The following is a 14,129-nucleotide window of genomic DNA, read 5'->3' on the forward strand; positions in this document are numbered from 1 at the left end:
CATTTGATAAGCGGGACCTATGCATCCGCTATGGATTAACTCAAGCCTGAGATTCGGCCTTGTCTCTGCCCAGTCCACTATCACTCCGCTAAGAGAGAAGAAAAGGACACAATTTTTCATTGGCCTTTTTTTTTTACATCAGTACTGAAAAATTCTTCATCGAAGTACCAAGTGTAACGTAACGTCCTACAAGATTACACAGCACAGAACCAGACAAAGGCACTCGCAAACATGAATGTAGACGTATGAGTAGGTACTGTAGAGGTACATATTTTCACGTGGAGCGGAGGAACAATCGGACAGTGTGGCTTACTGACAAAAGTAACTCAAACACATAAAACAAAAGGAACCGCAGGGGGTCAAAACAAAAGAAGGTTGGATACACGAGGAGCAACACAGGGTGGAAGTGAGGGCAAATAGAGGGAACACGAGCACAACACCTAGAATAATCACCACAGTACTAACAAGTCACTTGTACACATCAGAGAATATGCAGAAACCAAACACAATGACCCACCGGGGCACAAAGCAAGGGCAGGCACATGTATACACACAAGGGTAACAACGGCTAAACAAGGAACAGGTGTGAGTCATTACAATCAACCCAACGCTAAAGACTAAGGGCAACTGAAACAGGAGGAATGGGATGGCCAGCGCCATCTACTGGAGAAGCTGGGAAATGACAGACAAGACAGGGCAGGGGCCGATCCTGACTCTTATTTATGGAATAAATATAATATAAATAAGAAAAAATTGCTGTAACATAAGATATGGCAAAAGAAATTATAAATGTATGAAATAAATATAAATGAAAGCCATGGTTGAAACAGGAAAGCAAAGCGTTACTCTATCCCTCAGAATTTGCCATGGTGTTGACCTCTGGTTGTCACTCTGTGCTGAGCTGTCGAACTGCAAAGGGGTAGAAAATGATCCAAAACTGGCTGATGGCAGTTCTGATGCAGATATATCTTTGGCAGAAAAAAGACAGTATCAGCCGCAACCGTGCTGTCTTCACTGTGGTGACGTCTGCATATTAAGAATCAGCATATTTAATTTCTCTCGTTACCATATGTAAGAAGAGGAAATTGTGTTAAACACGTCTTCAATCAATAAGCCATTTTGTCATGAGTGCATTTCGGGGTTTGACTCATTTTCCATCTGTAGGATATTGCACCAGTATAGTACAGTCCGTGGTTCTTTTAGTTCCTCCCGACAAGTCAGAAAAGTCAAACCCCTTATTTTCTTTTATTATATGTGCATTTTTTTCAGAGAAGTAAATAATTCAGCACTGTCAAGTGCTCATCCTCCTGGCGAAAGCTTTGCATTTGTTCGAAAGGTCAAACTGGAAAATAAGATCCGTGCATCTAAAGAAATGTCTCGAAATACAACCATTTAAGGCTGTTTTAGTCAATATGTGTTTTTCTGTTTTGTGATTTTAATTCTGAAGTTTTATACTCGCCAACACTATTTTGTTTTAACTACGGTGACAAAGCGGTGACAAGGTGGCCTAGAGCCTCGTACCTCTGTGGTTTGGAGCCTGAGGTTATGAGTCAGGTCCTGCGAGGGGGTGTATATGGGGGTGGAGCCACAAGGGCATTGGCCACAGACAAAAGCTAATTGGCCTCCAGAGTTCCTCTCCCCTGTCATATCATTGGCTAATGATAAGGTTGACCCATGTGTGCAAACTATGCCTCCTCTTATGAATTAAAATTCGGCCCTGGATACTGGGGTCTCCCACGATGGATTTTGCTGACTGGGGGTTGGAGGACATACACCATGAAAACGCCTGGTATTCCGCTCGGTTCCTTACTCCCATGTTCCCTATAATTTGTTCACTCTAAACTGCAGGTAACATTTCACCTCATGCCTTTTACTTCACAAGACTTGCTACTATACAAAATGGGTGTGTAAGCTATGAAAAGGGATTTGGACATAGTGTTCATGCGCTTGCTAATAATATCCATTGTCTTTCTCCTTCAGGAAAGTCAAGGTTTTTCGGATTCCGGCTCCCCGCCTTGAGACTTTTGGGCGTCAGCAAGCAGTCGCTTCCTCAGGAGGACCCCGACAGCGTCACCATCGACTCCCCGAAGCTCAGCGATGATGTCGACGTCACACAGGACCTTAAATCTCCCACCAAGGAGAGCTGCTGCATCTCCGACCCCGATGATACCCGAGCCCTCATTGCCTCGGGACAGCTCCCCCTTGCTGTTAACGAGTCTGGTCCCCTGGACCACTCCTCTCCAAAATGGCAGTGGGACAGGCTGTACCTTGAACAGCCCCCATCTCCCCTGTGCCTGGGACGCTCCTCTTCGCGTCAGAGCATGTGTAGCTTGAGAAGGGCCTCCTCCGTCCAGGACATGGAAGGGTTCAGCTCCAACTCGAAGAGCACATTCAGAGACCGGCACGCCAGCGAAGGTAGCTACGGACACGCCAATTCCACATTCTCTCCTAGAGCATCAGATAAGTCTTTCCCATAGATTTATAACAGCGATACCTCTACAGACAGTGCTGTCCATGTGACCTGCCAATTATCGTAAAATGACGAAGGTTCCGCGCTATTACTTACATCACCCTCAAGGATGGCAGCATAATGGCGTCAACCTGTTACGATAAATTATCTCTGAGGCTGTTACAGGATATATGACGCATAAAGTGACTGAGAAATCCATCTTATCTGTCTCTAGTATTTTCTATTACCCCCCCCCCCCTCCTCTTCTCACCATGTCTTTCTCCATTTCAGACAACGGTCGCAATATCAAAGGTAAAGACACGCTTCCTGCACGTGCTTTCCATGCTTTCTGGCCGGCTGGCTGCATGAATTTATTGCGCAGTAACTTGACAGTAGAGCGGTTGCTTGTTCTCCGCATTGCTGCGTCTAACTGATAGACACCCTGACATTTCTCAGGATTCTTCCCGGAGGCTTTTCATGCATCTTTATGCGTTTCCTGACGAAATTGTTCTTGATGTAAAGTTCCCGTCACCCCAGTGTAATTATTCTGACCCTTTTTTCAAAGCTGCTTGAGAAAAACAAGGTCTGCTTGAGATTTTTTAAAACCATCAGTAAAGCAAAAATGCAGTGTCTGTCCCCTGAAAAAAAAAGACTTTAGTTTCAGTGACAATGACAAAATGAGAGGAATGACACTGGTATGATTTTTTTGTAGGTGTTTTTGTTTTTATTTAGTATCATCCATCTTATGATGCCAGTTTCTCAGAAGTAAACACATAAACACGTAAACATAAAAGGAACCAGTTATCTTCGCAATGCAGGAATTCAGCTACCCCCAGTTTGTCCAGAAACACAGCAGCTTGCAAGCCGTGTAACTAAACATGTCCTGTCATGTGCAGAACTTTCCCTTGTATTATGTTGTTCATGAATAATTAATTCATGCTAGCCATTTGACACTGAATAATGTACAAGTGGCTAAGACATACTTCTTCCCTTCACTATTTAAAAACAGGTTTACCTATTAATGCAGTGATTATGATGCAACAACTCATTTTTATTAGTAACCATGTTTAAAAAGTAACCGTGTAATAAAGCCATGTTTTTTAATACAATATATGTGTTGAGATCTTATAGTGTAGATTGGCCTGTGGCTCTACTGAAAATAACTAACCTTCCCCAGGTTCACACTAGATCTGACTATATATATATATATATATATATATATATATATATATATATATATATATATATATATATATATATTCATTTATATTTCCAATTTACTTTTAATTCAAAATTTGCCATAATTTGTCCCATAATTTGAGGAAATCAAAGAGAAGAAAACCTAAAATATAATATAATATAAATAAAATATAATATAACTGGAAATTACTGGAAATCATATCATTTGGTGTCTCAGTCTGACTGAACACTGTAGACTAAGGGAAATGTATCAGTGTTTAGTAGAACATCAGGAACATTAGCTTGTACGTGATTCCGGAGTTCATCTTTGTAAATACAGTGGACAGTCCTCTGTATCCTTCATCTGTCTCTTTGGAGTCTTGCTTGTACCAAACCACACTCACCATAGGGTCCCCACGAGTATTACAGTAATAGTACTTTCACACCCCATGACCCCAGTTAATGTTGCCACGGATCTTCTTGCTTGTGGAAGTTTTACTTACACGAGAATGTTCTGAGGGCAGAAGGAAAAATGACTGGTTCAGAGAGATAACCAATCAGATTGCAGAGGAGCCACGTTTGTGTGACCAACCAATCAGATATCTCGGTCCCACCTCCTCTAGCTGCTTGGATCCACCTGCTCTACAATCTGATTGGTTATTTCTCTGAACCAATCGTTTTCCCTCATGCCCTCAGAACATTGTTGTGTAAGTAAAACTCCCACGAGCGTTCTGCTACCAGCCCTTTTCATCGATGATCGCTAGTGCTAACGGCTTGCTTTTAGTTACTTTTTTCCTGGTAGCTTTCTTTTTACTCTTTCCTTTCTTTCTCCTTGAAACACTAGTGTCCCGTTCCTGGATGGCAGGGGGTATGGCCTGAGCTTTTACTCTGTGTATCGTTTGAAGCACTTAGCATGTGGTCCTCAGTGGCATCGGACGTCGTTGTCTGTGTGGTCCTTCCCCCACTCATGCTCCACATGCTCTGGTTGCTTAAGAACAGTGAAGCAGGGCTTTGTGGGGCCTCAGGGTAGGAGATCCTCCACTGCTTCCAACAACCGCATGTGCTGCCTGCTCCTCCATCTCATCACCCCCACCCGTTATGAATGCCTGTGTTGACAGTACCTGGTACCGTAAAACAGTTCTTGATGTTGATGTCCATGCCTCTTCTATACCATAGAACAGCGTTTTTCATTCCGGTCCTGGGGGATCCACGGGCAGTCTGCATTTTTGTTCTCTCCAAGGGAGCTGGGAGGGAGTGAAAATATAGACCAAGGGTGGGCAATCTTACCCAGAAAGGGTCAGTGTGTGTGCGGGTCTTTGCCGCAACTTGCTAATTTGATTACTAATTAGAGGACTGATTGTCTGCAGAGTCCTCACACATGGGTTTGAACGGCTGACCTAAAGGTTACCCCACAAACCCACACACACACACCGGCCCTTTGTGGATAAGATTCCACACCCCCGATGTAGACTGTCCAGCAGGGATCTGGGAGGGAGCAAAAACGTGGACCATCTGCGAGTCCCCAAGGACCGGATAGGGAAACACTGCCTTAGAAGAAGACTTTTTGTGCAGTTGAATATAAACCTTTGGACCTGCAGGCTTTGCCAATGGGATTGTCTTAATAATTTTTTTCAAGTCATATAATTATGAGGTAATATTGCTGTTTAATTCAAATTCAGAGCACGTTTTCAATTAAATTCACATCCATTTCTGTATGCTTCTGCTCTAAGTGGTCCCAATACACATACTCAACCCCTTGTAGACAAACTACATATGTACTTTTTAAATTTTAAGGGGTTTGTGTACCTAAAACACATATTTGTTGTTTCTTACTCCCCACTGAAAGCCTCAAATTTGAGATGTCTATGCAGCGGCGTAATGGCTGCTAATGGCTGTTGAAAGAGAAGGGAACAGGATTGAGGGACAGTTAGGTGAAGAGGGCGTTTCTCAGCCTCCACATCAAAGTCCCTCTGCGCTTAATCAGAGGAGGTTCTTGTTTGTCCCAGTACCCATTTCCCGATGTTTTGTATTCTCCAGGTCCATTCAGCCATATAAAGTCCAGTCTCTTGGGTTCCACCTCTGACTCCAACCTGAACAAGTACAGCACCATCAACAAAATCCCTCTGATCGCCCTGAACTTCTCGGAAACGAACAACGACAAGAAGACCGTCTCTCCCCCGTCCTCCGAAAAGACCATCATCGCCCCAAAGGTCAAGGATAGAACGCACAATGTCACAGAGAAAGTCACACAGGTAGGACCGTGCCGGCAAGCGTGTGATTATTCAGCCAAAAGTGTGGTCTCATTCTTTTTCAATCTCCCCTTATACATCATTTTTCAGGAAGTGAAGAATGTTTTTTGTCAGGCTTCTGTCACTTACGTTTCGCTTGGTAATTTCCAGGAGTCGATGCAGCCAGCTATCGCTGATCATTGCTGGCTTGTGTATTCCCCATGGCGCTGCACCACGTTAGGTGCTTTCATTTTAAGTGGTAAAGTCTCTATATGTCCGATTTTCTAGTTCTTCTGATTCCCCCTGAGTGCCCCACTTGCCAACTGCAATCCGAAAAACATGGTTAGGTGGCTTGACCTGTCTAAGTTCTAAATAAACGGTATACTGTATGTCCCTTCTTGTTCCAACATTCATCAGCTGATTTCCCCCGAATTCTACAGGGGTGCTTCAGCAAAGGGTCTGCTCCTGTCTTTATGCAGGTATTTTCAGCAGGTTACAGTAGAGTGCGGATGCCTCACTTATCATTCGTAAAATGGATGAGCCTCTCGATGAAGGCCACATGCTGGTCGTACCTCTAGGAACCATGAGTTTCTCTCCTAATCTGATACTCGTGTCGCACCTCTCACTGCCACCGCCCACTGTGGTGTTCTGGTCACATGCTCACATCATGTGCCGCACTCTGATTCATTATGCGGCTGAATTATCTCGACGCCCCGGTCTTCTTTGTCATCTGCTGGCTTCGCTCATTTTAAAGGACAATTATGATTGTCTGTCACTCCGCTGAAAAATACATAAATAAATAACCAACATTCCTGTGCAGAATAGTGGGCTGTCCGTTGTGCCTCTGAGCAAGGCCCTTAACCCCCCGCTCTCCCCCCCCCCAGATACTCCAGGGACGCCAAATAAATGGCTGACCCAGCGCTCAGACCCCAAGCTTCACTCTCAGCCGTACATATGTGTGTGTGTCTCAAACATGAACAGATTGGGATTTGCGAAAAGAAGCTGACCACCAGCTAATGACTGGAACAAGTATATTCAAAATTCAGTAAATAATAATGAGATGAATGATGTAGGTACCTCACAAAGCAGCTAGCGGCAAGAAGACACCGTGGTCTAACCAGGGACGGATTATGGGTTGTGTGGCCCCTGGGCAAAATGTTCGCGAGGCCCCCCCCCCACCACCACCACCAGCACCACCACCACAACCACCACAATTCAAGGGCCCTTGGCAGCCAAACGCCCTCCCTATAGGGTCAGGGGCCCTTGTAGGCAGAGGATCAAAGAATGTAGGCCCTTTAAAATAGACAAACGAAAATACATTGTTGATAAGCGTTGCAAATTGTTTTGGGCTAGGGGCCCCACGGGCCCCCTGCACCCCAAGGGCCCCTGGGCAGCGGCCCCGCTGGCCCGGTCCGTAATCCGTCCCTGGCTCAAACCACATGGCGCTTTGAGCATTTCCATGCCTCATCAGTGAGGGAAGAAACGCTTGTATCAAATCGTTTTTTTTTTTTCAGACCGCCTTCATGTACTGTGTTCAAAATATACTCTCGCAATACAAAGAACCGTCTAAAAAAAAACATTCCCCAAGTTTTTTTTCCCTCCAAAAATTGCGGCGGTTCATTCACGGACCGCTACGTGATTTCACAAGCAAATCTGACATCCTCCCTGTGCCTCCTCGCCCGCTTAGGGAGTTCATATTATCATTTATTCTGTGGGAGCCAAGTCTGAAAACAATGACTAGATGTCGATGCCAAATAAAATCGTGACTTGAAATATATTGTTCAAATGTGTCGCATTCACAAGTTAATTATGCCCATGTTATTTCTTATAATTCGGGAGCTATATATTAGATGTTCCCTAATCCATTCTTTTTGCCTTTAAATAATATAATCATTAACGTGAAGCCATGTCAGCCGTTTTCCAGATTAGTGTTACTGCTTAGTGTCTGCAAAGGCAGTCAGTAGTGAGACTCTCCTTACACTTTTACTCCCTTGGCATCTGTGATGCTTGATTTTTTTTTCATGACAATAAGAACCTATTAAACCCAGAAAATGCTTTAGCGAGTGACAGGTTTTTGTACTCAGGAATGTCCCAGCCTCAGCAATGTGGTCCTTAATCTTTTCAGAATGGCTTCTTCCTGGCCGGGAAAAGACGCTGTATACAGGCCTGGCTGAAATCTATAGGAGAACAAATGTATAATTTATGACTCCTGATTTCCGAAATGTGCTGAACATACACACACAAAAAATTGACACAGCCTTGAAAATTATGTGGAGGACAGAGTCAGAGGACTTATGGTGAGAGAGGCAGGTAAATGCTGAAGGACAGCATGCCCCAGAAACAGCTCAATGGCGCAACCATTTACGGTCCCGAGTCCTATAAAGATAACCATGAACATCATTCATTTCATGAATTTCAGTCCACCCTTAGGTGCACTTAGCTCACCAGTGTGAAATATAGAATAGTTTGAGACAGTCTGGATGCAATTAAAATTTTATATAAAATTATATCCAGTATGCCAGTCTCAAAGGCCAGGCTCTAAATTTAATGGGGGAAAAAAATGAACAATGTCTTGAAAATATACTGTATGGATCAGAATAAAAAAAAATAAAAAATTGCTTTGTATTAATGGCAACGTTTGTTCACCGACAGGCTATTCCTGGTAATATAGAGAAGGCATTGCGGCATAATTCATCTTCATTTTTATTAATATGACAGCTGATGCCATTACTTTCTGATTAAAAATGTTTTGCTGACCCATATTAATAAAGTTATTTTTACATGACATGCAAAAAGTTTTTCCTGTAATTCTGCCCTAGGGTAATTTTGCGCATTTTAAAATGTGAGCCCGCAAGTGTCTCCTAGCTTCCAGATGATTGCTTCCCCTCCGCTTTTCCACATGCTTATTAGATTCATAAATTGTTCACTCAGCAAGCTTTACTTTGCATTACAACATAAATTTCTACTGTACACTTTCTTCTATTTTGAAACTTTTCGCTTACTGTACATATCCGATTAAGCTACCCCGAAGTGTGACGTGGTGCAGAGTTTTTATAAAACAGCATGAATTTAACAAAGGGAATCATGGCTTGTTGTGACTTATTTTGTAACTCATTATCTATCCCCTGCCGCTCGTATATTCGTGTGCGATTGCTGACGTGTAGTTTCGGATTGGTTTCGAAGCGCGTCTTTTGATGAAGCCGCTAAATACAATAACGCAAGGGTAACGCAAAGGCAATTCTGCTATATAAATAAATGCAATGTAATGTAAATTAAATTCGCACCGTCTGGAGAAGCGTGCAAAGAGACGGCTGGACGCCTCGACGTCCCACTTGGGCTTCGCCTTGCATCCCCACACATCTCGTAATTATCGCCGTACCCTTGAGCTGGGTACTTTACCTGGATTGCTGCGGTAATAACCTGCTATCTAAATGAGTGCGTGACAGCCAGGGGGGGCGAACATCTCAGCCACTTACCATGGTAATTACCTCAGTATCAGTGCGAAAGAAAGTGGTGGTTTTATTGCTCCTCCTCCTCATCAGAAAATGTTTTAATTTATATACTAAATCAAAACCTCCACGGTAATTATTCTAAACAGGATATAGAAGCTTATTCCGTGCCCTTGTTTTGTTAAATATGTTATACTACACGGTAATCCGCATTCTTGTTCAAGGCCAAAAAGATCCACAGTGCTCCCTATACCAGCTGTTGAATTTAAACATGTTTGGCACACTAGCAAATGTGAACAGCAGTCCACAGAGTTGCCAACTGCCACGCATCTAGCGTGACACTCACCCTTTCAGACTGTCAAGCTCACACGAGAAATCTTATGGCAAGTTTATATTACCCTGTTAAGAAACTAAAATCAGTAACATCACTGGGGTAGTTTGCAAGCCCTGCAGACTATCTGCAAGGTAATGACACTGTGACATGCATGGTAACGCGTGTGCAAACGTGTCGAATTGAAAATCTCATGCCAGCCAGCTGAGCAAAGCTGGTGACACTGAGTCCAAGGGAAACACTTCGTGTTATGTGGGTTATGTGGGTTATGTGGCTGCACTGAGATTCACAATCGCCTTATATTACGGTGGATACACACAGAATAAGCAAGACTGGTGAAATCAATAGGGCATGATATGGCTGTAACACATTAAATAACACTGTAACACTATTTCCACTAAAATTGCTATAGTACATTACAGGATGCATTGTGTGATGACTGTAATAAAGCTGTGCAATATTTATGCCGCTCGCTCACTTAAAAAGCATAGAGACAGAATTACAGCAGACAAGCAGATAGACTCACTCCGCAGCATAATCTGAACTCTTACCCCAAACCAAAATTAGTGATCGGCATCTTTTTTGATTTCTGTAAATGTGAAAATATGTTCCTTAAGCTCAATATCATACTGAAAACACCAGGGAACAAAACAAACTGTTCAGAAAATGTGATATTTTAATTGCCAATACAAGGTGTCCCAGCAACCCTCTCCAGGATAACTGGTTGGAAGATGGATGATTTCATTTCTATTCGGTTCATTTTTATATAGCGCCTTTCACAACAAATTTGCTCCAGGGTGCTTCACATGTGTGTGTTGTGATGCAGTGCAACATCAGTAAGGGAGAATGATACGGAAAAAAACAGGGGAAAGCCAAAGAAAAGAAAGAAAGTCAGATGACAACAGAGGAGAGTAGGGGGGAGGAATGAAGGTCAGCTGCTTGCCCGACCTGCCAGGGCATGGTAACACTGCAATACGAAAGAGGGGGCTTGCTTGCCTAAGGGAGGTGCAGACTGGTCAAGGGCAAAGCCAAAGCCCATCAGTGAGTCAGTTCTCCATACTGGCCTGTGATGGGTGGCAGATTGAAGTCTGCACCCAAAATGTGGCAGTTTGTAGGTCGCATCCACAATGGCACCCTTCCATGGGGACTGAATCAGGACTCCAGCTCAGATGGAGGGCAGGAAGGCAGAGAGCATGGGGTCAGAACATCCATAGGTAGAGTAATGGACACGATTATTGAATGGCAGGATGGATGAAATATTAATCGTGATCTGTCCTGCTGACTGAGGCTAGACATCTGTGCCACCAATCAGAAGGTTGCTGGTTCAATTCCTGTGAATGTGATCCTACTCCCTTGGGCCCTTGAGCAAGGCCCTTAACCTGCAATTGCTTCATCCTGGGTTTGAAGTTGATCTACATCCAGCCCTGCAAGATGGGCATCCAACTTGCAAGGAGAATATGGGTGTTGTTGGCAGGATTGGCACTCCAGCTATCGTAAAAAAACCTCAGTGTGGTGCTGATGTATCACCTGCCACACGGCTGCACTCGGGTTCTCGTCCCTGAGGTGGGTTTGTTGTGTGATGGGTATGGTAACGTGCTGTAGTCAGCACGTGCTCCTTACCTCTCCTCTCTCTCTTCCAAAAACAGCTCAGGGTGGTGCATTCTCTGTGGCTTAGGACTTGAAGGTCACTGGTTCAAATCCTGTGCTCAATAGAGTTGATTTTACGGTTGGGGCCTTGAGCAAGGCCCTTACCCCCCAGTTGCTCCCGAGACTGTCTGACACAAGTTTCTCAACGACAAGTCATTTTGGTGAACATGCAGTCTGCTAAATAAGTAAATGTAGATAGCTTAAAATGTCTACCTGTTTTATTACAGGTGCTCTCATTAGGAGCAGACGTGTTGCCCGAGTACAAACTGCAGACCCCACGCATCGACAAGTTCACCATACTCCACTACAGCCCCTTCAAGGCCGTGTGGGATTGGCTGATCCTGCTGCTGGTCATCTACACCGCCATCTTCACGCCCTACTCCGCCGCCTTCCTCCTCAATGACCGGGAGGAGCAGAAGCGGCGCGAGTGCGGCTACTCCTGCAACCCGCTGAACGTGGTGGACCTCATGGTGGACATCATGTTCATCATAGACATCCTGATCAACTTCCGCACCACCTACGTCAACCTCAACGACGAGGTGGTGAGCCACCCGGGGAAGATCGCCATCCACTACTTCAAGGGCTGGTTCCTGATCGACATGGTGGCTGCCATCCCATTCGACCTGCTCATTTTTGGATCTGGGTCAGAGGAAGTAAGCATAGATCAATCGAAACAGTCACCTTAAAACAAAACTGTTCTTCTTTAATCAAAATCTGAACACAGAGAATTTAATTTCGTAGTCTTAGATCTAAGTCAACGCTAATGGCTAACAGAGTATTAAATGGAATGTTAATGTGCCTTAATGGCCTACAGAACAGCAGTCGATACCACATTTAAATGAGGCGCAGTTTCCAGTGCTGTTGATCATCCCAAGGCAGAGCGGTGTGTCTGGTCATGCCCCCCCCCACCAGGAAGATCGGCTTCATTTGTGTCTCTCTGGAGACGCCTCTCAACGTGGGAGACATTCAGTAGCTCCGGATAAGAGTAACTCCCCCCGGTTGTTGTGGAGCTGACAGGCAGGAGGATCTTCCTCCATCAGAGCTGCGATTAGTCAGCTTTTCATCCTGCTTTTGTGACACCCGTGCAGTGGATTCCCTCGTCTCTCGAGTGCTCTTTGAGTGGCAGTGACAAATATAGATACAGACAGATAAAAGCAGGAAACCCATAGCCCCTCTCCCGGTCAGGTGTAAATACTGTAATGTAAATACAAAAGTCAGTTAAATAGGTTTATTTAAATTTGTACGTTTATTTGGAAATATCCTAAAAAAAAGGCGATATGCATCATCTATGAAATTACGTTTAATTCAGCTGAATCCCAAGTATAATCATCCCAAAATGTTTAACAAAGATTATAGAAAGATAATGTTCCCCCCCCCCTCAAAAAATGGTTATGGAGACTAGCCAGGGGCCCGGAAATATAAAATCCTCAACAGTAGGTACAGGAGGAAAGTAAAACTGGTTCACGGCCAGTTGGCTCAGCAAACTTCTGCTTGTGTTTCCCTCAGAAGAAGGTGCCTTGCTGTTGTTAACACAAATTACAGATGGTAAAGTAGTGTATGATCCTGGCCTGCCTTCTGTTAGAGCGACCAGTGACGTAATCAGCCTGTGGTGACAAGGGCACTGGAACGGCCTTGCAAATGGCTTTCCTCTTCCATTATATCAGTGAAGGAATTTTAGTTGGGTGTAATTATTTTCAGTGAATAGGGCAGCCCTATGGCTTGGTGGGCAGCACTATTGCCTCGCACCACCCGTGTCACGGCCTTGAGTCTCACTTCGGCTCCATTTGTTTGGAGTTTGCATTCTTTCCCAGTCATGTGGCTTTCCATCAGGTGCTCTGCTTTCCTCCCCCAGTCCAAAGCCTTGCCTATTGGCTAATTGGCCTCTTTCACCTGCCCACAATGTGTGATTGCATGCACCCTATGATGGATCCACATGCCACTGAGGGTGTGTTTCAGCCTTCAGCCTAGTGTCCTGCTCTACCTGGCACCAGGTCCCGGCTCTCCTTCGGATAAATGGTGGGGAGATGCACGGTTTCGATGACATACAATGTCCGGCTCTCGTTTGGCTGCCACTGGGATCTGCACTAACTCCCCGGTCCCCTTCATATCGACTGCATCCTGCCCCTTTGCAAAACCAGTCCCCATTTCGGCCTATAACTGGTGTCCTAGCTGCCACAAGCTCCGGAGCCCGCGAGTGACATGGAAACATTTTGAGTGGACAAGGAGCCCGCTGACACTACGGCTAAAATTACACTGCCGATTCAGCAGTTAATTTCTCTAGCCGATCACTTTTTTTAACCCTCATTTCACACAGTCAGCAGGAATTCCACTAGCATAGTTCTGGCCCAAAGAACGATGACCCAGGTTTCTGAATATTGTTCTGTAACTACTCCTTGTACATTGTCTGCAATTAAGACTGCCTGAAATATCGGATGGCATTCTGCCGTCACTGACTAATCTGTTAACTAGGTCAAATCGTCAACCGCCTGCTTTTGCTAAGTCACCTACGTTTAATACCTACTCTTAGATCCTGACTGAATTAGACTAAAATATAACTTGCTCCTTTTCAGGCATCATCCGTTCTTGGCACAAGAGTGGAAAAACTGCCTTAATGGGCCATTATTTATATGCATACAGACACAGCATTCCAGTGCAGGCTGTTTAGTCATTTTTTGGCTGTCCTTTCGGGGAAATTGGCTCCGGATTAATGATGACTGGCGTGATCCTGCCAGGACCTCTAAGTGAAAAGTGTACTCTGGTAGGTGGAAGCTTTCAAGAACATGCAAGTTTGAATTTTCAAATTAATCAAGCATGAAATCCATTCTATTACAATCCCTCTACAACAT

At 44.4% G+C, this 14,129-nt stretch overlaps 1 protein-coding gene across 3 annotated transcripts in view; it reads left to right on the top strand.

The window, feature by feature from the left end:
* kcnh7 (potassium channel, voltage gated eag related subfamily H, member 7) overlaps positions 1 to 14,129 on the top strand; it is a 71,382-nt gene that overhangs the window by 35,629 nt on the left and 21,624 nt on the right. Inside the window, exons 4-8 of one of the 3 annotated variants that reach the window (XM_048978514.1) lie at positions 1,981 to 2,415; positions 2,741 to 2,761; positions 4,473 to 4,496; positions 5,666 to 5,880; positions 11,511 to 11,936. In XM_048978514.1, coding sequence (XP_048834471.1) covers positions 1,981 to 2,415; positions 2,741 to 2,761; positions 4,473 to 4,496; positions 5,666 to 5,880; positions 11,511 to 11,936 — 1,121 coding nt within the window. The remainder of the gene's footprint in view (positions 1 to 1,980; positions 2,416 to 2,740; positions 2,762 to 4,472; positions 4,497 to 5,665; positions 5,881 to 11,510; positions 11,937 to 14,129) is intronic. The other 2 variants (XM_048978515.1, XM_048978516.1) reach the window with 2 other exon arrangements.

The sequence above is a fragment of the Brienomyrus brachyistius genome, chromosome 16 (assembly GCF_023856365.1).
Source record: "Brienomyrus brachyistius isolate T26 chromosome 16, BBRACH_0.4, whole genome shotgun sequence".
Taxonomy (NCBI): domain Eukaryota; kingdom Metazoa; phylum Chordata; class Actinopteri; order Osteoglossiformes; family Mormyridae; genus Brienomyrus; species Brienomyrus brachyistius.